The 27,026-nt window shown below is 34.3% G+C and overlaps 3 protein-coding genes across 7 annotated transcripts; 1 reads left to right on the forward strand and 2 right to left on the reverse strand.

The window, feature by feature from the left end:
* Positions 1-25: 25 nt before the first annotated feature.
* LOC106153584 (uncharacterized) lies at positions 26-4,070 on the forward strand. Its single transcript, XM_013527561.2, has 6 exons — positions 26-459; positions 797-829; positions 1,822-1,872; positions 1,997-2,076; positions 2,330-2,504; positions 2,963-4,070. The coding sequence occupies exons 1-6, from the start codon at positions 321-323 to the stop codon at positions 3,013-3,015; spliced, it is 531 nt and encodes a 176-aa protein (XP_013383015.2). The 5' UTR covers positions 26-320; the 3' UTR covers positions 3,016-4,070.
* An 891-nt stretch (positions 4,071-4,961) lies between these two features.
* LOC106174417 (uncharacterized) lies at positions 4,962-22,305 on the reverse strand. 5 transcript variants are annotated; one of them, XM_013555971.2, is made up of 18 exons: positions 22,153-22,305; positions 18,141-18,257; positions 17,648-17,770; positions 16,846-16,974; positions 16,374-16,436; positions 16,061-16,126; positions 15,808-15,840; positions 15,537-15,632; positions 15,190-15,246; positions 14,843-14,923; positions 14,380-14,565; positions 13,180-13,364; positions 12,875-12,924; positions 11,756-11,788; positions 9,830-9,907; positions 7,610-8,860; positions 7,254-7,303; positions 4,962-6,975 (listed from the first exon to the last, which is right to left on the reverse strand). In XM_013555971.2, the coding sequence occupies exons 2-18, from the start codon at positions 18,165-18,167 to the stop codon at positions 6,970-6,972; spliced, it is 2,514 nt and encodes an 837-aa protein (XP_013411425.2). In that variant the 5' UTR covers positions 18,168-18,257; positions 22,153-22,305; the 3' UTR covers positions 4,962-6,969. The 5 variants fall into 5 exon arrangements, with proteins under 5 accessions (XP_013411425.2, XP_086861086.1, XP_086861085.1 ...); XM_087004960.1 differs by lacking the exon at positions 11,756-11,788 and adding an exon at positions 11,911-11,940; XM_087004959.1 differs by lacking the exon at positions 22,153-22,305 and adding an exon at positions 18,883-18,902.
* A 518-nt stretch (positions 22,306-22,823) lies between these two features.
* Positions 22,824-26,038, reverse strand: LOC106174396 (uncharacterized). The gene is made up of 5 exons (XM_013555943.2): positions 25,827-26,038; positions 25,462-25,579; positions 24,965-25,026; positions 24,327-24,590; positions 22,824-24,123 (listed from the first exon to the last, which is right to left on the reverse strand). Exons 1-5 carry the CDS (start codon positions 25,858-25,860, stop codon positions 24,065-24,067), a joined length of 537 nt encoding a protein of 178 aa, XP_013411397.1. The 5' UTR covers positions 25,861-26,038; the 3' UTR covers positions 22,824-24,064.
* Positions 26,039-27,026: the final 988 nt, after the last annotated feature.

Genomic DNA, 27,026 nt, shown 5'->3' on the forward strand with positions numbered 1-27,026 from the left:
TTGTATTATTTATTTATTTATTTATTTATTTATTTATTTATTTAGGGTCTGTTTGTTTGTTTGTTTTATATTGGGGTTGGGGTTGTAAAAGATGGAAAAGGGGATAAAGCCTTAAAATTTATATTATTTTTCTATTTATCAATCAATCAGTTTATTAACTTTGAGAGGGACAATTTCAGTGACTTGCATTAATAAATAAACAATTTATATCTATCACAGATCTAATCACGGGCTGGCATTGTCGATCCAACATATATCTCCAGGTTTGTCCTTATAATCGAGAGTGCGTAGCGTGCAACTTTAAGCCCGGTCTCCCCTATATGGAGGAGGATATGACTACCATAATGGCGATATTAACGACCAGATGCATTGTGGTTTTTCTTATTGTGATCACTCTGCCTGCTTACGCAAGGTGCCAACTCTCAGATATAGATTTACGTAAGGATTGCGGAACTTGTGGTGGGTCAATCATCTTTCTGGTAGCCTGCAGTTGACACCAACACTCACTCGGGCCCGCAGATCGTCACAAATATCAACTGCCAGATCATGTTTCAGAGTTGATTATTATTTATAACTACGTGCAGCTATTCTTTCTTCAAGTAACCACACAAAAGCCTTAAATTACTTTGTCACATTTTTTTACAATTACTTTGTCACTATTCCTTTTTCTCACAATGGTGCTCTACTACACGGTGACGGCAGTTGAGTATCTAGAATGCTCCATTTCTTATATGTTTTTGTTTTGTTTTTTTTTTTAATCCGATTCTGTTGAAAATCTTTTCATTTGAATTATCAGGAAATGCATGCTGCGCTTTGCAGTTCATAGTAGGTAGGTTCTAATGTTTAATTTTTATGTTTAATGCTTTTCGTTTATATCATTGATTTCATTATTATTATTTCATATATTAAAGTCTCGTCTCTCGTTTAGGTCTAATTAAAACATATAATACAAACATTAAAAGAGAGATTTTTAAAATTTATGAGAGATATTCTAGGACAATTAATGATTAGACTAAAAGAAAATAATTTTGGGATAAGTGTACAATGAACAAACGTTGATAGTGCAGAGACAGAGAGTTTTTGTGTTGGTCTCCAACATGAAAGTGCGGTTAATCTCAGTCGAAAAATATTTTGTGACAAAATAAATTTCCTGTGTCAAAAATGTTATATGCTCTCTGTGACGTAAGGGCCGATTACGAACCCGAGCAATATCGTTGATTTTCGCCTCTTATCATATATCTTGATAAGAGTATTAATTCTCACAACCATGCATGCATGAAAGCAACAGAGGTATTTATTGCATTAAATTAAGCGAGTATTATAATTATTTAGCATTACATTTCCCAGTTACATAAAAAAAAACTAATTAAACGCAAGATATTAATTATTGATTTCGTTCTCGTTCTGGCGGAATACTTATATACAGACACGTGTGAAGTTTGGAAAGGAAGAGGGGAGGGGGTTAGATAAAAATGTTACTGGTGTGAGAAGGAGGGGGTAAATAACGACAAAATAGAAGTTGGATGTCGCTGTTGACTGGGCTCTCGGCTCTCGGTATTTATAAACAAAAATGAACAAAGTAAGATAAACCACTCTCTTTACTTCATCTTGACATGGCCATTCTAAGTCCACTTATAATTAACTTACTTATATTCCCAATAAGTTCAATAACAAGTGAATTATTTTTCCGATTCGCCATTTTTTTTTTTTTTTTCAAATCGCTCAATTCTGATGAATTCGACATGCAAACAGGGGCTTTCTGTTTTTGAACATCTTAAAGACTTTTTCATTTATATTTTCCTATATATCAATATGTTTTAGGAGGAAGCAGTGAGCCCATCTATCAGGAGTTTTCTAACTTTCTGATGAAAGGTGAGTTTGCTTTCCTATCATGTCCATTTATGCCAAAAATGGTTTTTCCATAAATTCATATTGCTCACCAAAAGATTGCGTTGAGTTTCTGGTGAAAGTCAAAGACAGAGAATAAATCTTGTAGGTGGCACTGATGGCTGGTACTTTTATACGGATTCAACTGATCTTCGCTCGCAAAACGTGTCGGCCGATTTCATCATTCAGGTAAGACTGGTTTTTACCCGTAATACTACAATAAAGCAGATACCATTTAGTTACACAGTCAAGCGGGTATATAGGTCATATAATTAATCTTCTTCTGAATTTTGTAATACTAAAAAACTTGTTTACTTTTGCTGTCACATATTATTGGCTCTTTTTACAACCTGTGCAAATGATCGCATTTAACTCATGATCAAACAACTGAATACTTATTTGACAAGTAAATCGAAATTTCATCATTTTTCCGTAAATATAGGGATACTATTCATCTATTTTAAACCGCTACCAAAACACGCTGAATTTCGCTGTACAAAAGAGTACTAATCTACAAATGGTGTCTGTGAGAGCTTTTTCCATCTCCAACGTTACCGTAACATACTGTGACGCAGGGCAGAATTACAAGAATTTGGTTCAATTTATGATTGGACTAAGTAAGTACACTATTGTTCAAAACCTACGACAATTAAGATGGGACTCGGAATGTAAATAGATTAGAATATTAAATTGCTTTATACCTTTATATAGCAAAAAATTAGTTTAGGATAAATTTAAACTCTTATCTCTTAATGACCTTAATTACCAAAGTAAGATAATATCTAAAACCGTTTACAAATTTACAATCTGCAAACCGATTTCAATGTTTGAGCCTCTCGCTCTTCATTCTGACTTTCCCTCATTATAACGGTAAAAGCTAGACATTGGGTCTCGAAGACGGTTTTATAGATGGTAATTTCAGAGCAATTTGTCGCGCATTGTAGCCTATGCTTTTCACTCTATCTCGTTTAGATTTAATATCAAATTGCCGATGTTAGACGTAGTGAAATCTAATTTGAAAAAAGTCAGAAGTAGTAAATGTAATTTCATTTAACATGTTGAATATTTTTTCAAGAGATGCCTTATACCGAAGTTCACATTTGGGGATGCCCAAAAACGAAGCCGTAGTCATTGTACCACGAAGCCATTTCAGCGTTACTAGAACAGTGCCAGAGATTGGGTTGGCTTCAGAACTCAATACTGTTTATAAAGACAGATGTAAAGATTCACGAAAATCAAATTCTGAATACTTTACAGCTCATTTTAGTTTAGAGTGAGATTGTGGAAATAATACTTAAAAAGACCTGTTTAACAGCAGCACTGGAGGCAACATCGAGAGACTGAAAACAACTGAATTTTCACGTGAACCTTTTTAATGACCTGTGTACGTTGGCTGTGAGGTATAAGGGGTAGTGTTTTTATGGTACACCTAAGGTAGATAAACAAAGACGTCTTGAATTTCTCGAAAACCATCTAATATAATCCACTGCCATTTTGCCCTTCACCAGTTTAAGGTATTGTTTCATTTTTCGACATTTTGAAATGATTAGTTATTGCATTCGACACTGCGGCGTCAGGGTTCAAAAACGTTATAGTAGTGAATAAGATAAGGCGATCAAGCATTAATACAATGGCATGTCTCTTGCTTCTTTTTATTTGCCACCATGTAAATTAGCACTTCACAGAAAATTAAGAAGTAAATTAGATTTTTAGGTGAAGTGGCAGGGCGTGATAACCACAGACTTGACATTTAATATGGAATATCTTTTCCCAAATCCCTTTTCTTTTGTTTTTCCCCTATTTTTCTGACTGATAAATAAAAACAAAGATTTAAATTTTTTCACTTTCAGCACCAACGTAACCGTAACAGTATGCCCCGTTTAGTAGTGATAATATTTTGATGCCTGGGTGTGGCCTCTGCGTAAATGTAGAGGACATGCGTTAGTTACATGGAAAGAATCCAGCGATGGAACCAACTGTCCGACATTTTTACGGGAATACAGGATTTGCAGCATACAGGAACTTAGTGTTGGCTGCACTCAAAATAATACTACATGTACGATTAGATGAATAGTGACGCAGCCGATGAATATGCAAACGTGTAATTTTAATTTTGTTTAATCTCTCTGTGGCTTTTAACATTGTGGATCACTAGGGATTTTTACACAGACTGCAGTGTGTGTGTGGAGGGGGGGGGGGGGGGGGGGGGGCTTGGTTTAAGTCCTACCAAACCGGTGAAAAACAACAAAGATTCTCAAACCAAATCTAGCTCCTCTAGCGTGTGGTGTACCATTATCATGAATTCTAAAGTAAAGTCAGGTAAAATAAATGTTTCAAAATCTTTTAATATAAGTAATAATAATTAGTGCTGACTTAATAATTTAGTTAATGAATAAGAAACATAATGAGGATTGTGCTGCATTATAAGAATGTAAAAGCTCAATTTTATGAACTTCTAAGTAAAATCTTAAGTCAGTTAAAATACTGTTAAAATAAAATGTTTCAAGATCTTTTTAAATATCAGTTATGATGCTTAATATTGAGCTAATTAATCAATGAATTACTTAGTTGCACTTTCTGAATGCTTTTTTAGTTGTCAGTTTCATTGCTTTCACTTCCGTCAAAATAAAAATGGTACAAGCAACTGTTTATGGTAAAATAAACAATTTATATGTGTAATGGGAAGGGAGGGAAGGACTCGCCAAAAAATTTACAAGCCTATATTACAAGACTGAGTCAAAAACTACAAAATAAGGACTCATAAACAGATCCTAACGCTGTTAATGGTTTTGGATATGGTATACCTTGATTATGGGAAAATATTTAAAATTTCCAGGGAAATTATACATTTGCTACAGAGGTTTGATTCTGACTTTGTGCCTTGGCTCATTCCCTTTGTCAAGCAGGTCACATCAGTCTTTTTCTTTTGTATTTACTGTAATACCATAGTAAAATGTTGAAATAAACATAGTTGAATATCCTGTCTGTTGATATATCTTACAAAATCATCCAAACAAGAAATAGTTGACAATGTTATTAAATCTTCTTATTGAAGAACAATGGACACAACAAGGTTTCAGTTTGCATAAGGTTTTAAGTTTTATTTCAAGAATGTTCATATTTTGATTCTGTCCACTTTTTGCTTCACTGATGTACAACATGATGCACAATTGCCTCTTTCAAAATATAACTCCATTCTACAAAGTATATATGAAATATGAATAATTTATACCTTTATAAAAATTTAAGCATCTCTCTTGGTAGAAAAAAAAAAGAGAGTTGTTTTACCTACTTCCATGAATGGACTAGATGTTTACACCTTACTGCACACTTAAACTTCCTCTCTGCCTTCATGGTCAATTCCAAACTACTTATCTCAAAATGTAAAACATGGACAACTACAAAGGCACACATTCAATCTTCAAATGAAAGCCAATTTCTTAACAATCCAATACTATATAGAATATCTATACCTACAGATAAGTAAAGCTACTGAAGGTGGCATTTCTATAATCTCTATGGCTCTGTCATACAGAATACCTTATAACTGTACAGAAGTAAATGTTTTCAGGTAAATTCTAAATTGGAACATAACTTACTGCTAGGAAAGTGGATAAGCTCAAATCTGCCATTCAAACAAATTAGACTATGCTATAGGGCATATAGCATTTGAGACCTTTTTCTTTTTAGAAAATGTAGTCTTTCTTCTTAAAGCAGATTTTTTGTCAACATTAATAAAACCCTATTACATAACTCATTTATAGGTAACGATACATGTAATACTGTCTATAGTCTGATAATGCACTGCTTTGCATGCTCCAATTTATTAAATATTGTGTGGTCGTATTAGCATGATTTGATATGCCCAATCAAATATTTCATTAACAAGCACATTTTTGCCAAAATTTGAAAGAATTCACAATTCTTATTTCTAATCCAAAAGATAATACTACATAATCTTCAGTATTTGGTATATGAAGCTCATCTAAACCCTGATATGAACAGTCTATGAAATTTCATCAATTTACCAAGTTCTGTATTATTTTAAAACTTTTTCATTATGGCAGTGTCAATATATAACACAGAAAGAAAACATGACAAATCTAAACCATTGAGAAACCAAATATGATTAAAAAAAAAAACTATGAATCTTTAATTGATTTCATAGGTCAGTATGTACAAGCTTTAAACATAACACAGATTAATAAATAAGTGATGTATACTGCTCTAATATTTAAATCATCTCAATTTTACTCCTTTCACATTTAAGTGAGTAATTATTATAAAATTCCAGCATGTGATAAAACCAGCTTCATGGAGGAATTACTAAAATGAAACATGATCAGAACACATGTACAATATGTATAAATATTAAATGGGATACGAGTTACTAGAATCAAAATGAAATTATTCATTATAAATGCCCTCTTTTTCATATATTTTAAGCATCATAGTAATATTAGTTTCCTTACTACTTACTTGTTTTAAAATGTCAAAGGAATTTCATAGGAATAATCAATTACTGGTGCATCTAGTTTTCATCACATGTTTACTGCTGCAGTATAAGTTTGCCTTTTCCCCACTGGTTAGCAGTTCATCATATTATTAATAAAATTGTCTCTTTACACATCAAATAATACAAATTGGACAAATACCTTGAGCATGAATCAAATTAAGCCATCTAACTGTGATTTCTGACAATCAGTAGTTTATTTATTTTAATAACAGTAAAAAAATGCACTAAATAAAAATAAATTAAAGCAGTAGAAAGTGGTAATATTAAAAATCTTGTACCATGTAACATTAACAAATAAATAAATAAATTGAAATTTTTGTCTCCAGCTCAAAAAATCCATCATACTCCTAAAATACGAACTAAATAATATAAAATGTTATAATTAATAAAAAAAAAATTAAGAAGCCATAAAATTGAAATTTTATCAGCAGGTCATATGACAGTTGTTCAGGAAACATAACTGTATTGGGCATGATGTGACCATTATCCCAGAATGTTGGGGGCACAACACGGCCAATTCTGCATTATGCTGTCGGCTAGCCAATAGAAATGAAGAACACATGGGCCTAGGACTGAAAAAAGTAATGCTTCAAAATATAGAATGGGGAACTAAAATATTTGTTATCAAACATTCATAGTAAAGATAAACATGAATAATTCCATATACTTTTAATTTTCTTCTATTTTGTGTATAGTGAAACTGCACTCCTTCAATCATCTCACTGATACTATTATATCAACAAGCTAAATGTAGATAAGCTGTCAGAGAATATAAAAGACATTGTATCTAAGTAATAATTACTATTTATAAAGTATTTAATATCAAAGCCGCCCCCACCCCACTACAAACCTTGTTCTCTGTGCTGATATCTTCAGGTCTGGAACATTCTTCTGTGGCATCTATAACCAGATTAAACAAAAACAAGTTGTACGGTTATGTCTGTAAAGTTACTTGACATCTTTATAAGACAAAGTTTTTTTGGCAAAAATATCTTGACAAATCTTTATAAGGCATGAAGTTTCTTTTCTTTGTTTTTTTTTTTTTTTGTAAAAAAATCAACAAATGGCAACAAATTAATTTTTTCAATTGAAGTTAAACAGTTAGATGGCAATCCAGCTGTGTTACCTGCAGATAAATGATATTTTGAATCTGAAAGAATAGATAGCTAGTCACTTAATAAATAACTGTTAATATCCAATGCAAACCTTTGTTTTCTTCCTTGCTCTGTTCTGTATTGTCAGAAGTGAAGACTTGTTTTGGGTTTGCATTGCCATTTTCAACCTTTGTCTCTGTGTCAAGAACATCACTATCTTGTTCTGACTGCTGCAGCTGTTGTGTGGGTAATGTTTGTTCACAAGTTTTCTCGCTATTTTCTACAACATCTGCCACTACGCTTTCACTGAGTGTTGCCTGCTCTGATGTCTCTGCATGCATGGTGTTCTTAACATCTGGTGTCACCTCAGAACTTTCTTGGACATCCCCATCCCCAATTTTTTCAACAGCTCTGTCCTCTATCATGTTATCTGCCATATCATCCTTTGCATGTTCTCCTTCATCTTTTGTGCTTGCATCTTGAGTATTGCCTTGCTCTGCTGCTGTGTCCCCTGCAGCACCAACATCATCGCTTCTGCACCCAGCCTGTGGGGGGCTGTTGTCAGGGTAACGTTCTTCCATTTCTGCTGCCCAGTCAACCACATGGACAGGAGTTTTCAGGGTGACCTCTGGACTGGTCGGGGTAGTAGGCTCAGCTGCTGCTGCAATGTCTAATTTCAGATTTTTTGTCAGTGACTCAACTTCCTGGCTTGTGTCTAGCTTAGATGTTTCTGAATTTTCAGCCTCCTCCTCCTCGTCCTCCTCATAATCATGGTGATCTTCATCCTCAGGGCAATCCTCCCATTCTTCATCGTCATCATGATGATCACCATAATGCCCTTCATCTTCATTTGGATGTGGACTGTTTTGGTTCTCTGGCTGTCCATGCTCTCCTTCATGCCACTGCTCTTCTCCCTCTGGCCACTGGTCAGAATGCTCACCATAGCCACCTTCCGTGAGCCCAGATGAGATATTGCTGTCATTTAAATCTTCTGATTCTAAATGTTTCTGGCTGCCAGATTCAGAGGACTCTGACTGTGACAAGGTGTCAGATCTAGAAGTTGAACCCAGATTCTCCTCTGCTTTAGATTTATCCTCCTGTGTTAATCTTTCTCCTCCCCTTCCCCGACTGCTTCCTTCATGCCCTTGTCCTCGCCCTCTTGCACGACCACGCCCTCCACGCTCAGATTTCCTTCCACGGCCTGCTTTCTGGTTGTCAATCTTGATGAGTAAAGAATCTTCCTGCTTTTGGACTTTTCGATGCTCATCACTTCCTGATGAAGTTGTGCGATTCCGTGGACTTGAGCCTCGCCCTTTGCCTCCTCTTGATCCTCCCTGGTTACTGTTGCCACCATGGGGAGGCTCTAAAACAAAATGAAACTTTTTTGCAACAAAACTTTGTTATTTAATTAATTGTAGGAAAGAGTTTTAAACTATATATCACCTTGTTGAAATGTTCCTTTTAATATATATTATCTGAAGACCAAGAAATGTTCCATGTATTTAACAATGCTGGGAATATATCAACATAAAGAGTTTTCAGTAGAGTTAAATCTGGTTTATGCTGACTAAAGGAACATTTTTTAAAATATCCAATTGATCTGACAGAAAAAAATTGATTCCATCAAAACATTATTGCTGATTGGCTGAAAGAAAATAGAAGAGACCAGCTTTTGTGCAGGTCTACATGTTAACTATTTGATGCTGATCACAAGAAAAGCAACTGGCTATTCTGAATCATCAGAAGTCTGTGTACTTCTCTTTTTACATGTGACATTCATACATGATACATGTTTGTAATATAGTAATGACTGATTCATATTCTTTTAGCTTCTTTTGAAAACAAGTAATATTACATGAGCTTAACCTTTTTACAATACACCTTAAACCCTAATGCTGTAAAATTATAAAAGTTACTATAAATACATTGGCATTTACTAACACTACTACTAAAATAAGCCATTTAACATATAATATCTGTATTTTTTCTTCTATCTGATTAATGAAAGTAATAGTGCAAAATTATATCTTGAAAATTATTCCACTGTATAAAGATTGACAAACATTTGTAGAATATCCTCATTCATTAGCACTTCAACAAGAATACAATACTCTAACCACTGGTAGCATGGATGATATTTAATGAAAGCTGATAGTAATATAATTAGAGAAACAAGAGACAGCTGTTTCCTGGACCATTCAAAACCATGACAACATGACAAGAGCAGGACCAGAGTTTTTTCAAATATCATCAGTATCTGCACATTAGTAGGAATGGATTATTGCACTTTTCCTGCCAGGACAAAATTTTTAGGTATGCTGGTGTGTTGTACCTTTCTTTGAGATACCTTCTCCTCTCTGCCTTTCCTGTCTGTCACCACGATCAAACCGTCCACTCCCTATACGGCCAGCTTCAATGACAGGAAAATAGCCAGTGGTCAAGATATCAAAGAGATAAAAGTTCCACTGTTTCAAATCCAATCATTACTTAGTAATATCAAAAATCTTGCAGCTAAGATTGAAAAAATTCTAGAAAGTATTTCCAAAATTTAATATGAAATTCCTTTAATCTGTCTCAAAATTAAAATCAAGAAATGGAGGTTCACATGGTTACTAATTCAAAATTTATAATTCTTTTCAGGCTAACCACAGAAAAACAACAATTAAAGCATCTGGCATGCGGAACTAGAACATCCACTAACTAAGACCCCATTTCCAGAGATTAGATCGATCTACTTTAGATCGACCTAACTCCCTGGGGGTTCACGCTAAATAGCTGTCAGCGGGACGGACACGAAAGTTAATTACCCCCTTAGGGCTTGTAGTAGGGGGGACGGACATTTAAGCCGGATTATCTGACAGTAATCTAGTGAGACTTCCCGCGGGGATAGAGCGATCTAAAAGCTCTGGGAATACAGCCTAAGAAGACAGTCCAAGTCAAACCCAAAAAAGATGCAGGTGATTTTGTAACATTTAAAATACCTCCTGATAAGTTTTACCAAGCACCCAGACAAAAAGTTTTGTTCTGAGAGAGAGTTTCAAGTGCCAGCAGGATATGATGGCTGGATTGATATGTCATCAGTTGATGCAAACCTGTGCTTTCATATATTGTTGTCAAATCCAGTTGGCTGAATACACGAGCTGGTATCCAGTCAGTGGGGCAGGATATCAAGAATAGTTTTTTTTTTAGTAATGTTTGCTCATTTATATGCTCCTGTAACTTGCTTGTTATTTTATTTAGATAAGCAATAATTTTAATTATGTGGAGGTAAAGAAATAATAAATATTTTTACGTTTCCCTTATTTTAATCAAACAACATGAGTTGGCATTACTGGAATGTGATATGCCATAGTGGGCAACTGGTTATGTTTACCAATATGTATTAATTTAGCCACTGTATCTTGCCAGCACTGGAAAGTCTCTATCACTGTCATTATTTTGGTCAATGCACTTCATTGTGTCATTCACTGTGTCATTAGTAAGACCTGATCTTTCTTTTAGCTCTAATAAGCTGTTAATCTGTAAGGTTAACAATTTCTTTTTAGTTTCACATCACCTGCTTCTTGTAATGTCTTTTTTTTAGTTTGATGGATGGTCTCATAAAAGGAAAAAAATCTCACAAGCAATTCTCTTATAAACTTGGTATCTGATAACCCACAGTTACTGATTGCTGAATGTCACCATTACTATCATAAATCTAGGGGTGGTGTCATGGTTTAATACATTACATATAAAAGGTCCATGCCACAAGGCAAAATAAAATCAACCTGTAACACCGAATCCTAAAAAATTCCCTCCTGTCAACCATGCAAATACATGCAATGTGCACATACCAAATGAAAAAAAGTTCCTACGCTGCTATATATATATATATATATATCAAAACACTCACAGCTGCACTACACCTTTTACTTGCTACAATATGTTAAATAAAAAGCAATACATTCTTTGATAAAAGTTGAATATACCACACCAGTCATTGTCTTTATGTTTGTTTTGAGGATATGCATGTTAATAACAGGTACTTCAGCAAGTTTATTACACAAATTTTTCTTGGAAAAGGTTTCCTCCTGACCTTAAGAGTGTCCATACATATCATATCATTTAAAGACCCCCTGTTTTATAGCTTCTATGAATTCACAGTAAATCAAGGTGAATATGTGGGTCTTCATATTTTGCTAGAAAAACTGTCCTGATTTTACATATCTGTAGAACATATAACCCAATGACTGGCAAGGATATACTTAATGGCCCTCACCTATAATATTAAGAGGTTGCTGGTTAGCTAAAACTTAGAACAGGTAAACATGGATAAAATGCAAAACACAACCAAAGGTAATCTCAAATAAAACAATTTAAGGTAAGGTAATTTAATTCCAAAAGCAAACCACCATCAAAGGTATCACGTAACACCTTGCCACTTTCCTTGAACCATCTCTCCATCTTATATAAGTGTTTGAATGAGATGGGTTGAGATCAAATTTGAAAGAATAAAAGGAATTGTCCACCTTGCATGCTGTCTGGTGGTAAATAAGCAATTTTCAACTTAAATACAGAGCTCTTGTAGAATATCACAATATCTCTAAACATTTTATATTAAATAACATTTTTGAAATTAAAAAAAAAAAAAAGAATGATTCCACAAAATTTACATAATTATGTGCCTGCAGAATACACTCCTAGTATCAACATTAAATTTACAATTATATATTCATTCTTTGGCACCTATAACAGATGTACAAATTACTTTATTTTTATGTTAATCAACTGTTTAATAATAATCAGTTACCTTGTGGTAATTTGTAGATTGTCAATTTAAACAAATAACATGATTTAACGTGAAATTCATTTTTTTTTAAAGAAAAAAGTAGGCCAAGAAGCTTTAAAAAGAGAAAAAGATTTGAAAAAAAAAAAAATCCTGAATAATTTTACAACAGAGCATCAGTTTAAAACTGAAAACAAACGAGAATCCAACAATATATCAACCATGCTATTAGGTCAAACAAATAGAAAACAACTTTAAATTATCACTCATCAAGCCACTGGACAAAAAACTTAATCAAAATGCATGTAGATATGATTCCCTCGTAGAAATGGCTTTCACAACACAAATTTGCAAGCAATCCACATTCCTCCACTATTCTGTGATCAAATCTATTAATTTATACAATTTCTATTATAATTTCACCATTGGAAATTTTCTTCAAACTCATTTAAATCATTCATTTCAGTAAATATTAATCTCTACAAAAGGTTCTGTAAGGATTAGAATAAAAAGAAATGTGGACAATTGAATAACTCACGTGGCCTAAGAACACAATAAAAAGCATTTCTTTTTTTACAATGGCAAACACCCATTATGTACTGCAATACATACCTGGTCGCTTTGCTGGCTCAGTGGCTGACGGGCTAGGGAGATCATCAAATCTTTTGTGGAGAAAAAAATTAAATCATTAGAATGCCTTCATCTAGTTTTTGTAGGTAAATTGCAGTTATTGTAATTAATTGTAAAACAGTGATGTACAAACAAGTGCATAACTTTGTTAAGAGGGCTAATATTATATAGATAAATCTTGAACTGACATAGTTCATATTTTTTATCTTAAAAATAGAGCCAGTTTTCTGACTGAACTTTTTTTGTAAAATCTGCCCCTGCTTTCCATAACACTCATTCCCTCTCACCTCGCCTCCTCTTTATCATGATCCCACTCCCGCCTCCAGTCTCCACCTGTATCCCGCTGCCTCTGTATACGAGCCTGATCAATGCGGTCCCTCTCTGCCTTCCATTCCTGATACTCCCTTCTCTCTTTCCCTGTCATACGCATTGCCATCTCCATGTTGGAACGTGGAGGACCCTTGTACCTTGACTGTCAAAATAAGATGTGCACATGAGAATATCATGGAAGAAGTTAATCAAAACAACGAAACAAATATGGCCTGTGATGGAGCATTAAGGGCCTAGGTATCTCTTCTGCCAGAATTGCATCTCTTCTGCCAGACTTGTAAATTGTAAAAAATTATTAAAAATTTTAATCAGGGATGCTAGTGGGGTCCGGAAAGAAAACCTGAACTTTTTCTTGGCAAAGACCGGGGGGGGGGGGGGGGGGGTACAAATTGATTATGAAACAATTACTATATTTCAAATTTTATTTAATAAATATATTGCAATATATGTCATCACAACTTCATGGTAATTTTCAACAGTTGTTTCCAAGGATAATCTTGACATTGACAAGATGGAAGTGCCATCAGTACATAAACACCTACCACCCATAGTAGACAGTAATGATCCCTCACGTAAGCTTGATAATCACCAGCATGATAATGATAGTCACTAAATGTTAATCCCTTTCATTTATCATTTTCAAAGATTGGTAATGGCTAATATCGTCTGTTCCCCTCTCCGCGAAATCCATTTAGTTTGGTTTAGTTCAAAATTCCGCGCACGCGGTGTCAAAACTTTCCACATGGGTGCCGACATTAAAGCCTACATTTCCAACCAATCAAGCGCCATGAATAAATCACGTGCTACGGTTGTGACTAGATATTGTGTTGAAACGCAGCTCTGTCGCAATGGTTGAAATGCGACGTTCCTCTGACGCATCGTTCGTCCAGTACGCGACCACGTTAAAAACGAGAATTCCGGAACAAAATATAGTACCAGAAAATTTTATAACTGGACGCAAAAAACCGGAAGACTAGCATCCCTGTTTAATGTCACATGAAGTTGAGGAACTGTCTGTCCCACACATGTGACAATTTAACTATATATCTAAAACTGTAAAATAAATTCTCCAAATCACAACCAAACAAAACATATATATCATGTCCATGACCTATCAAAATCTTTTTTATTAAAGAGTAACTATAAAATGAAATTACCTTTCCTCTTTCTTTCTGAATTCTAGTTTTTACGTCATCAAAATTTGAACCACCAAAATTCCTGGGGTGTCGTCTGCTTCCCTCATCCCTACTGCCCCCTTGTGGTGGAGGACCATGACCATCATCATCTCGGTCACGTGCCCTGTCTGCCAGAAAGTTGAATGCTGGATCTGGAGGTGGTCCTCCCTATAGGAAATGTCAAATATACATCGATAATTCACATGGTTTAGTTGATTTATTTCCAAAATTATGTTCTAGGCCAAATAAGCCTTAACAAAAAAAAGTGGGTTCTCTTTTAATTGAATTACAAGACTAAAGGTGCCATCAGGCATATAATTCAACAAAAATGTTTACACACTCTTTATCCAAAACACTGGTAATTTTTATTCTAAAAGATTGTACAGTGTCATTGCTTTATTACAAATCAGCAATGCATTTTCTAAAGTCCTCGATGTTTCTTTACCTCCGTAGGACTTGTGGGAGTTCTTCCAGAGGGGGGTCGACGGTTACCACCACGTCTGTCATCAGACCTGCCATCATGATCCTGACATGATACATTAAGATATAAACTTTTTATAACAACTTTTTATAACAACAGTTCTAGAATAAAAAACTCAAAACCAATTCCACCAAATAATTTTAACCAGTAATGCTCAAGTGTTGCACTGTAATTCATCTCTGTAGCAGCAGACAGATACAAAATTTAATAGATAATGTTGGCAGTCCACAAACCATTCTTTGGCTATATTTTTAAAACATTATTTCTATATAATAAAGGACTTTTTTCATTGCATTCTGACTTCATCTCACCTGCTTTCCTCCTCTACCTCCACCTTGGTGCCATGGTGCCTCATCATGCCCAGAATCCTATGAAACAAACAAGAAAGACTGGAACCATTTTTGGAGAAATGTGCCAATGTACATATTCCCATGAAGTCAGTACCCAGTCCTCATGTATGTCCTTAGGGAATTTCACCATGATGAATCACAGCAAAACTGATAATCAAAATTCAAATTATTACAATAAATGACAAAACTTCTGTCATACACTTCCTATAATTGGTAACTTGTGCCTGAAAGAATATGGACCATATATGACAATATGAAAAAAAAAACTTGGAAAATATAATTATTTCAACTCGGGTATTTCTGCTGACCTGCTGCTGGTGAAAGGATGTTGGACGGTTTCCTCTTCCTCTACCTCGCCTTCCACCAGAATGGGGTCGCCCTTCTTCATCATCCATATTGTGAAACTAAAGTGACAAATTGAAGTGGCCATTTTCACTCGAATCTTTTACCAGTTACTGCATATTACCCAAGATGTAAGCAAAAATACTACAAACAGATGTTATTTTATTCTTAGAAACAATGTTTTTTTTTAAACTGTCACTATCATAAAATGTGATGTACAATAAACCATTGACTTACATGCCTTCCCCTTCCTCGCCCCCCTCGGTGGTCCTAAAATGAGGAATTCAATAAGTAAGGCAACCACAAATGACAATATAAATATGGAGACACCCTTGAATTATTACAATATAAATTACAGTTATAAGTATTTCTGTTATTAACCAAACTAATAATTTGTCATGTACCATTCAAATCTCAGAACATATCTGCTAAGAGACTGCCTTCAATATTAAAATGCAATAATTAAGCCATATACTGGCACATGAAGTACCTGTCTGCCTCGCCCTCCTCTACTACCATGATTGTGGTGATCTCTTGAATCATCTTGGCCAAACTCCTGGAGTAAACATGAAGATTATTATTTCACACAGTATCTGTAAGGGGGGTAGGACCATAACCATGCCATATTCATTCATATTATTCATCTAAGAATACTTTATGCAGAACAATTTTTCTTTAACAAGTTATATTTACTTCTTAGTCATAAGCATTTATTAAAATATGGAATTTGAAAAAAAAAATTAGAAAGTATCACAAAAAATATAAACAGTTAAAACCACATTTATATTAAATTTCAGTATTACATGTCTTCCCCTTCCTCTGTTGTCATGTTGGTGATTATTTCTTGAGTCATCGAAGTCAAAATCCTGAATGTAATAAAAAATCACTTTTACTTGTTGAGTAAACATTTCATATTATGACATATTGAAGATTCACATCAAAAAATCACTGTATAGATCTTTGAGGAAGTATAATAAGAAATATAATAAGTCATTAAGTAGAATATATTATACTGATGCATCATTTTTTTTCAAATCCCCCGAGGAAAGCCTAGAGGCCTAAAGCTTGGATAAGATATTACATCTTTATGGTAGATCTTCAAAGATGAATATTATGACATGTAAACAAAATACTTTCTTTTTGTCTCATAATGAATTCAATTTAAAGTGAAAATCTGCAGGTGTGAAACTTAAACTCAAATTTAAATTTTTCCCAGTGTTAACTGTTAAAAAATATTTCATAAACATATTGTATTAATGAGTTGTTTTTTCTTACTGGTGCCTCTTTTCTAGGAGATCCTAGTCTGTCTTTGACAGGTTTTCTGGGCCAGCTGTCTCCATCATCCTTCACAGGGGGATCCTTGGCACTGATCTGTCGCGCAAATTGTTTGTCTGCCTCTACTTCCTAAAAAAAAACAAACGAAAGTGTAAAACAGTTGTATTAGTGACTTATATAATTCAGTTTGGTTGGGGATATATTTCTTTTTTTAATCTGTAAGTCCATGATGACACATAATAAGATACCTAATATTATTGTTAATTTCCTCAACAAGCTCCACTGGTGACATCAAAAAATGTCATTTCAAGAATAAAATGTACAAATAGACAGCACCACCAAAGCACAGACCTCCTGCAAGGGAAAGGCAATAGAAATTCTTTCAAGACATTGATAGCCCTAGATTCAGTTGAAATTGCTGGATGCCCCCCCCCCCCCCTCCCTTACTTCTATCTTTAAAATTTCATCAAAATCTTTGAAGAACTTGATAACATATCTTGTCAACAAACAAACAGGCAAACCCTCATAGCCTCCTGCATTAACAGAGATAAATAAACATGGTCAGTGTTAGCCATATTCAACAGAGGTTTAAAAATTACAACCTCTATTTTCAGTCATGATTTTTTGATAGTGTTTTTACTCTCTGCATTTGTTAAATAAAATCACAAAATCATGTAAATTACATTTCTTCAATAATCATTCAGAATGATGTACAAAACAATCACAATCAACTAAAGAAAACAATGCTTTCTACTGCTATGAATCCCCAAGTACTTCACATTACCACTACATTCTACCATACCTCATGTCTCTTCTTTAACATTTCATTCTTCTTCTTCAAGTCTTCCATTTTCTTGGTTAGCAATGCTTCCTTCTCTTCTTTTGTAAGAATGTCGAGGAACAGCTCCTTAGTTGGACTGGACCTCTAGAAATACATATATCAATCCAGTCGTCACATATCATATGTAATTTATTTTAGAAATGGTCTTTTGGTTTTTCCTTTCGAATGTCATACTAAACACTTATGAAACAAGTAATTGACAATTTGTTTAGAGATGAGCACCAATTTGTTGGAAAAATATTATAATTAAAAGAAAAACAGAAGTACACAAGTTTTGAAGTGATGCTGATTCTTAAATACTACTGATATACTACTGAAATACCTGTTTACCTAATATTATCTATCTCAGTAATTGTGGAAAACAGATGACTAAAATAATAATTTTCATTTTATTTTCAAAAAGGTTGATTACCTCCAACTAAAAATGATGTAGACTGTTTAAAAACAATCTTACCTGATATGGAGTTCTATTGGAAGCCATTGTTCTTGCTGCTACAATAAAACTGGTGTCTGAATGAATATCAGTAGCTTATGCATTCAACATCCCCTTCTCCCATTAAATAGCTTAAGTCTGCAAATGTGAAACACAGAAATGTGAAACACAGAAATGTGAAGAACAGTGGCTTAGCAACTCTTTAATGCCATTGTTATTTTTTCTCCAATTATTGCTAACTGGTAATTTTTGTCAGAGAAGCATGATGTGCAAAAACATGCTTGGAAGAAATGTGGATTTATTACTGTGTGTACCTTTACTCAACAAATACAACAGAGAAATATGAAAACCAATAAAATAATCATGACAAGACTGATTTGAGCTAAATCCACAAGTACTGACACCACTTACGCTGGTGGTACAATAAATAAAAGACATCTATGACGATTGCCCCTTTTCTTTTTCTTTTTAGATTTAGGGAATAATATTGGTAATGTGACCCTTTTCTAGAAGTGGATCAACCAAAAAAAGTTACATTTCTAAATTTAACCTGGCATTGTTGTTTATTCATTAGGCATTTTAGCACTTTTTTCATGAAAAATATTGCTTTGTTAAAAACTTAGCATAAATATAAACTTCTATTAATTTTGATCAACTAAATAATTTTTATAAATGAATAAATGAAATAAATAAATAAACAAAGTAACAATAATTAGAGTAATAATAAACTTATGAAATATTTCTATTTATAATGTAACTTTACCTGTATATTAGACAAAACTACAAACAGATTTATAACATTCCTTTGGAGATTCCTGAGAATATCTAAGTATATTTCCTTTTCGTATCTGTTAAATAGATCTATACAAGCTACAAGATCCCCTGTTTATTTAAATGAAGGCATCCCAGTATTCTATACATGGACTGGTGGCTTTACACCTGGAAACCTATGACCAGTCTTAATACACCTTGCTGATCATACTGATATCTCCAATTATCTTAATTAGGTACTGACCCCAGGCAAATCGTAAAATAGCAAATGTCCAGCAAGTGCAGAAATATCAAATAGAAAGCTAATACTGAAACATGGCCAAAATCAGGTCATTATGTTAAAGGTGATCAAGTCTTCCTAACAAAACTGAGATGTGTAGGCTACTGTCCCAATGGGGGTGAAGCCATTAGTTTTTCAAAACCCAAAATTTGTTTGTGGTGTCTTACTGCTTTATGCCAATTGGCAGCAATTAACCCCTGCTCTAAACAGTGCCATGTTAAGTGCCACGGGCAAGAACAGAATTCTTTATAATTATGCAATACCTGTGTATGGATACCTATGCAGTAACCAGACACCATTTGGATAGGTGTTTAGTCTGCTATGATCTACATGTGGTATTGCTGGATACATATTATAGTGTTACATTCCATGTTTGTCATGTGGTATATTACACACATAAGACATGAGCTTATAGCTTTGTTCCTAATTGCTATATATTTGTTCTACTTAATCATGTCAAAGACTGCACTTGGCTATGGTGCAAAGTTTTTATTATTATGAGAATCATACACTTTACTAGTTCTTGTAATAAAGTTATAACCTGAAATACATAATCACTGATGACTTCTTCACACCCATTTCCCCTCGTAACTTACCTCATTGATTTACCAGCACATTTCAGTATTTCTTCACTTAAAATTTTTTAGGTACTAGTACACTAAAGCAGGTACTACCAATTATTTATTCTCTTGTACATATTATATAAAACAAAATTTTAGTTCATTTAACAATCAAAATTTTAAATAATACATTGATTGGGAGTCACTCGATACATTTTGTATTTCATAAACACCTTTGATAAAGAAAAAATATAGTAATTAATTAAAATTTATAAGTAAAAATCTGATTGTTAAAGGTGGGCAATAAAATAAAATGAAAATAAATACTGCCACCAAGTCCTAGATTTTGAACCCAATGCATTCAGGTCATGGTTGAAAACATGGGTATGTACTCAAATTTGCCTTGCAGTGATTAAGTATTATCCTGTATTTCATCTACACTTGCCTCAGCAAGCCAAAGGTATGCAGACTGCTGGACATTCAACCATACATCCAGAGAGAGACAGACTATTCTGTCAGCTGCAATTACTCAATTGGCACCCTGCAGATGCAATCAGCTTTTCATCACAGAATTGATGTAGGTAAAGATATGCTATGTATAGGATGGAGACCAAGTAAGGCATGGTCGATGATCTTCTGAGACATGTTATACTCCAAAACTTAATGACACAAGAGAAATCAAAAGGCATATCATTGTATCACAGCAATAACATAAATCTACAAATAAATCTGGAATACTGATATATTTCTTACTTCAAATTCCATTGGTGAAATCACTAAAACGTACTGTATATATACGTAGCTGAAATGTTGACTATATTCCTTCCTTTGATATATTCCAACAACAGTTAAGTTTTAGAAAATTTACAGTTTTTGATCTAATGAATACCATCTAAATAAGTATTTAGCATATGAGGAAGAGTAAGCCATGTGCCTAAAACTCACTCATATATACCTGAAACGTTTCCTTCCACAGATGTATGATTGGCTACAAACTTCACCTGTTTTTGACATGTACAAATGAGTATGGATTGGTACTAGTTAAAGTAGGCAGTCATTTTTGAAGGTTACAACTAAAATCTTGAGTTATCAATAAATGTATAATCTCAAGATTTTTTTAAACCATGACTGACACCTCTACTAAATGAAAAGAATAACAATTAATATTGAACTTTCAATGTAACCTAACATTGTTGGCTGTGTACTGGCTATTACTAGTACTACTGCCTGTTTAGGTAAATGATTTAATATGGCAAATTATTACAATGTCCCACAAAGGCAAACAAAGGAAGTAATTCCCCAAAATACAATTCCCAACACTTTCTTATCTCCTGCACCGATGTCAATAATTGGTCTGATAGAGCCAAGATACATAAATTGTCTTAAAGCTACTGGCTAGTAAATAAAAGCCCTTCAAAAAGTCTGAAGTATACAGTCTGATTCTGAATTATAACCCAACAGAAAAAAATAAAAGCTCATGAAATATGATATGAAACCATAACTTCAACATCTCCTTGATGTCTTGAAATGTGTCATAATCAAAGCATTGTTACTGAGTACATATCAGTGAAAATTCCTGGCTCATTTCTCTCTTCTATTTCTTATAAAATCTCCACCACTACTTCTTTTCCAAACAAAGAAAAGATTGTCAATTTGTTTTGGGCTTAAAGAACTGAAACAGTAATAAACTGTGCAGCTTCTTTGCAACACCTCTATCTTATAGTGGTGCATTTACAGAACAAAGTAACACTGCAAATCTTATTTCAATACAATGACAAAAACAGACATCACTGTTCGATCTTTCTAGCGATTTCATCAATTCCACCATCAATGAACACTGAGAATATTGTGGGGCTTAACTGCAAGTTTCAAAACCTCCCAAGTGCCCTGACATTAAATGTAAGAAACATGAAAAGAACTCCAAACTTTATCAAACATAGAACAACAATGCATTCCTAATCTGTGTGTTACAATTATATGGCAATCTGATTGACCTTTTTGAAATCTCCAACAATAATTATGTTGCACGGTATTGCTTTAATGGTGTCACATACTTCTCAACTACAAGTACGCCGATTCCTCTTTGATAAGACAAGAGTCAATGACCAAAATTCAGACTCAGAAATAAAGAGAAACAGTGATACGATGTCTGAGACTATCGCATAAAATTGCAATTACAGAGGCAAGCATTTTGGTATACATCACAAAAATGTAAGCCAACCTCGTAGGCGCACATGCAGTCAGTAATGATTCATTCGCTGTTGTAACTGATACCCCTTCCTCAGTATTCATGTAATCAGACTGTCGGGTCTTCAAAATTATCACATCCTGGAAATGCCCCAATGCACTTTAACTAAGCGTTCAGCATTGCTTAAGGAAAATCGGCTGAATAATATCTGATCATTGAGTAAGCCATACATACCTCTACAGTAACTATCGCACCGCTAATTTTCTTAGGTTTCCATTAGAATTTTTTCTTCCATCAAATGCCCAGCGTGCATTCCAAAGATATAAAGTTTTCTGGTCTCCAAAATTTAGAGAGCTCTTTTCCGGTTTGCTTGCGCGAAAAACGAAGCCTTTACGGTCTACATAGTACAGTATCCCTCAATATAAGTATTCGAAATTATCGCGGGCCCCTATGTCAGCCAGAGCCCAGTAACTTTTAAAATTTGACTGGGCAATAAATTTGTTAATCTATTTCTTTTAACTTGTGATTACTTATTTTGAAACATTCTTTTCTCACTTTTGCATTTTCAAGGCATGCCTGCGAACTCCTACAGTGTACGGGTCAGAAGCCCTCTCTCAGCATCTTTTTCTGAATATATATGTGAGAACATTAATCTACAGCATAGAATAGTGTATAAAATGTCATTTGTGTTTGTTAGAAATATGACAACAGAGATTTTTTTTATTATATCATCACAGCAGAAAAGACAGTGGAATACACCATCTACCAGACTTACTTCTAAATGATTTCCAGTACGTACATATATTGCACATATTTTCTCTTGTCTTAACTGGATTTTTTATTCCTTTTCTCTGGACAGTAACATGTTCTAAATTTTTCTAAAGAAAACAGCCTGGTTTAATGGAAGTATAAAATATTTTATTTCTCAAGACAACACTCAGATATTCTATTTTTGAAAATAAAAATAAATAATATGATTAACAATGAGCAAATGGATACAAACAATGAAACAGATTAATAGATGAGATAGATAAAACACTAGTCCATGTACCTAATGTATAATAATCTTTAAGCATTTTATTATTAATTGATCATTTGTACTGTCTTCTGTCTTTGGAGACATGCCCTGGATTGTTATTCCTTAAATGTTGACAACTAGTTACAGGTGATGAGCATTTGCTCAGCACTACTAGGAATATAGAAAAAAATATGATTTGCAACCATGATTTGCAGAATTTTTTTTTTTTTTTTTTTATTAAAAGCAAATAATCAGTTTGTGACATCAAATATGAATAATAAGCAGTGGTGGATTTAAGGCGGGGGGGGTCCTGACCCCCCCCCCCCCCCCTTTGATTTCTGAAAAAAATTGTACCAATGGTCCCGTCTTGAAATTAGAATTTTGCCTATCTGAATCATAGTTCTAAACCGTACCAAATGGCACTGTTCACCCTATAAAATTTTTCAGGGCCCTTCAGTGTGCCCCGAACCCCACGCCAAGTGGGGGGAGGGGGCAGCTTCGCATCTGTGAACCCCCCTTCAAATAATCCTACATTCGCCCCTGATAATTGGCTGTTCCATTTGTGGCTTTTTATATAGTGGAATTATTGTTGTGTAGAAGAATAATTACGGGGGCGTCTCAATAGTCCGAAGGTTCATTGGTCCGAAGGTTCATTGGTCCGAAAAGTGGTAACATTTTTATCGATTTTTTAATCATGGGGTTCATTGGTCCGAAGGTTCTATAGTGAACATTCGGACCAATGAACCTTCGGACTATTGAACCTTCGGACTATCGCTACGGCCCCATAATTACACATACTCTACAGCATCTTCAAAAAAACAATAAGTAAGAAATACACAAAGGATCTCCTCCATTCAACTTGTACTCGGCATCTCTTTATAATATATATAATGTATAAAGCTATATTTATTTTTTCATTTATTTACCAATCATAACTATTATCCTATATATAATTATATAAATAGTAGTTAGAGAGCCTTTGAATGTAAAAATATTTCTGTGCTCAATAAAATTATTCTTATTAAATGTGTTTTTGTTGAAATAATTCTTAATGTTTGACTTCATTTCAGGGATGACTCATTCAGATCCATAGATCACACTTAGCCTGCCTTCTCTGGGGTCTGAAGATTATCTTCTCCTATTTCTGCCTCCAGGTTGCTGTTGAGATGGGCCAGGTTGAGGGTATCCTAAGAACGTATAAATTTACACTGATGCAACAAAAATGTTGAAAGAAAAAGAATTACTCTTTGTAAGCGTATCATCGGTATGTAAATGCAGTTGTTGTATTTACAGTTCAATAAAATGTAGACTTCATTTTTTTAATGTATCAAATGCTAAGCTAATAGCATTGACACTTATTAGACCATAACATCTCCTGTACTGTACAAACCTGGGTATCCATACTGACCAGGGGGCGGTCCTCCATAGTATCCAGGAGGGGGACCACCATATGCTCCAGGAGGGGGACCCCCATATCCCCCAGGGGGTGGAGCACCGTATGTTCCAGGAGGGGGACCACCATATGCTCCAGGAGGGGGACCGCCATATGCCCCAGGGGGTGGACCACCATATGCCCCAGGGGGTGGGCCACCATAGGGCCCAGGGGGAGGACCACCATATGGGCCTTGGGGTGGTCCATATTGACTGGGTGCACCTGGTAATAAGAATTTTCAAATGACACGATACACTAATAGAGCTTAAAAGCATTTTTTTCAGTAACTGGTTCAAACATTTTTAATTTTTGGGGGGCAATTTCCCTTACTAAATTATTTTTGAAATGTCTTACTGTACTTAAAATTTTTTCATGTTGGTCTGTCACATAAAATCATTTACATTCCGACACATACATCCACACTTTTGTACAAGTTTTTACCTCCCTTATCCACACAAACAAATCAGCCTGAGATTTGAATCTTCTGGTCAGCAACATTCAAAAATCTTGTCTACCTATGGACTTTTTTAGATTAGAAATTAATACACTAATAAGAAATTAAAATAATGAGTATGATAGTCATGTAAATTACTTGCCTGATGGAGCAGCTCCACCTCTGCCAGTCCTTGCACCAATTTTATCTAGTTTTTTGTCATATCTGAAAAGAGCACCCTTGAGTGTCAGAGGACTTTGGGAATAGTGCCTCTCTACTATGGACATGCCTCTGCCTAATACTGGCAATACCAGAGGCATGCTGATAGAAAAGGGAGTTCCCTACATCCTCTTGAACTTTAGGTATATAAGAGTTTAACTGTCTAAATCTTTTGATCTGGTGAATGTGTATTGCTGGCAGTCTTCATTGAGTAATTGCACTATACCCATGCAATTTCATTTACTCAAAATTTGGTAAAGGTCATTTCTTAAAGAAAAAAGTGATGAAAAAACTTTTGAGATATAATCCTATTGAATATGAAATATATATATATATATATATTGAAATTGATAGTAACATGATTGGCTTTTGTACAATTTCATGGTCTAAACATACAACAGTCTTGATTTCTACAGCATAAATCTAGAACAAATTCTCAACCTGGCTTGTTTCTTTGCCTTCTTCTGGTCCCAGTCAGCCATCTTCTGTTCCTCTTCCTGTGCCCTCTGCTGCTTGAAACCCTCTGGGTCTGTCAACATCTTTGCTCCTTTCACGGCATCTAATTGAAATAAAGATTGTAATATACAGCATTTGTGGTTAATTTCAATATTTCCTATTAGACTAATTATAAAAAATGCACCTCACTTTTATATTCTTATTATTTCTTTTATTTGCTGAATAAGAGGAACATAAATCATATTTTTTAGCATATCATATTGCACTGAGATAATCATAACAGTTTGTTTACTCTAGATTTAAAGTCCTTTAAGGATACATGTTAGACAACAACATAGTTTCATACTTACATTTGCCAACTTCAAATATTTCTTTAATGGGCATCCTGACTGTTGGCTGGACAAATCCAAAAATATTTAAAAGTCAACAACACGTATAAAAAAAGCAAATCAAGTGCAACAAAATACTTTAGTTCTCACATACAAGTGTACTTGTATGTATCACAACCACAGCCAGTGTTTCAGTGATATTGCTGGATATCATATGATGCCTCAAGCTGGAAGAGTAATCATTATTTACAATGATATCATTGTGAAATTATGGTTTATCATGCTCTATGATAACCACCCAGTTGCTTATCAGAGAGTTTAATATGGTGTCCTATTAGTGAGAGTAACAGTTGTGAGTTGATGTTTAGGAAATATAATATTTTCTGCTCTAAATATGGTTTTTTGATTAATTCACATTTTCCTTCATAATAGTTATGACTGGTTATAACAGACACTTAATTAGGTGACAATTACATAAAATTCTGGTTTATTTTTTTAATGAGGTAAATCGTCTTTTCAACAAGATAAAAACTTCTGTTTTGATTGGCTGTAATAGTAACATAATCTTGTTAAGACTGGATAATTTTAGTTAAAATGGGGGGAGGGGGGGGGTAGTGAAGAAAGTTTTTTTTTTCAATTCGCCCAAAATGTTGAAAAAGATCCAAAATAACAATGCTGCATATTCACCCCAAATCTCAATAAATAAATAAATAAATAAATAAATAAATAAATAAATAAATAAAATAAAAAAGCCGCCATATCTGAACCTATGCAAAATATAATCAAAATCAATCTACCATATCTATCATTCACACCTACATCTCATCATTAAACCTCCAAATTTTATCTTTACAGTACTCCAAAAAGGTCCTCAGGGGCACGACGGTGGGTGGGTGGGTGGGGGGGGGGGGGGGGGGAGAGAGGGGCGGGGTAGGGAGGGTGGAAAAAGTTTTTTCAATTCACCCGAGATGTTGACAAAACCACTTTACAGCACCTATTGATCGCTACAAATGACCAAACACAGCTACCGGACATCATAAAAATCCAAAATAACGTTACATTTTCACTCCAAAAAATGCCATATCCGGACCTACCGAAATCGACAATTTTCAGAGTGCAAAATGTGATCAAAATCAATCTACCATATCTATCATCCACAATTTTAATTGTCTAAACACACCTACATCTCATCACTAAAGCCCCACATTTTATCTTTACAGC

Source organism: Lingula anatina, chromosome 2, assembly GCF_051362555.1.
Source record: "Lingula anatina isolate TDL-2025a chromosome 2, LinAna3.0, whole genome shotgun sequence".
In the NCBI taxonomy this organism is placed as follows: domain Eukaryota; kingdom Metazoa; phylum Brachiopoda; class Lingulata; order Lingulida; family Lingulidae; genus Lingula; species Lingula anatina.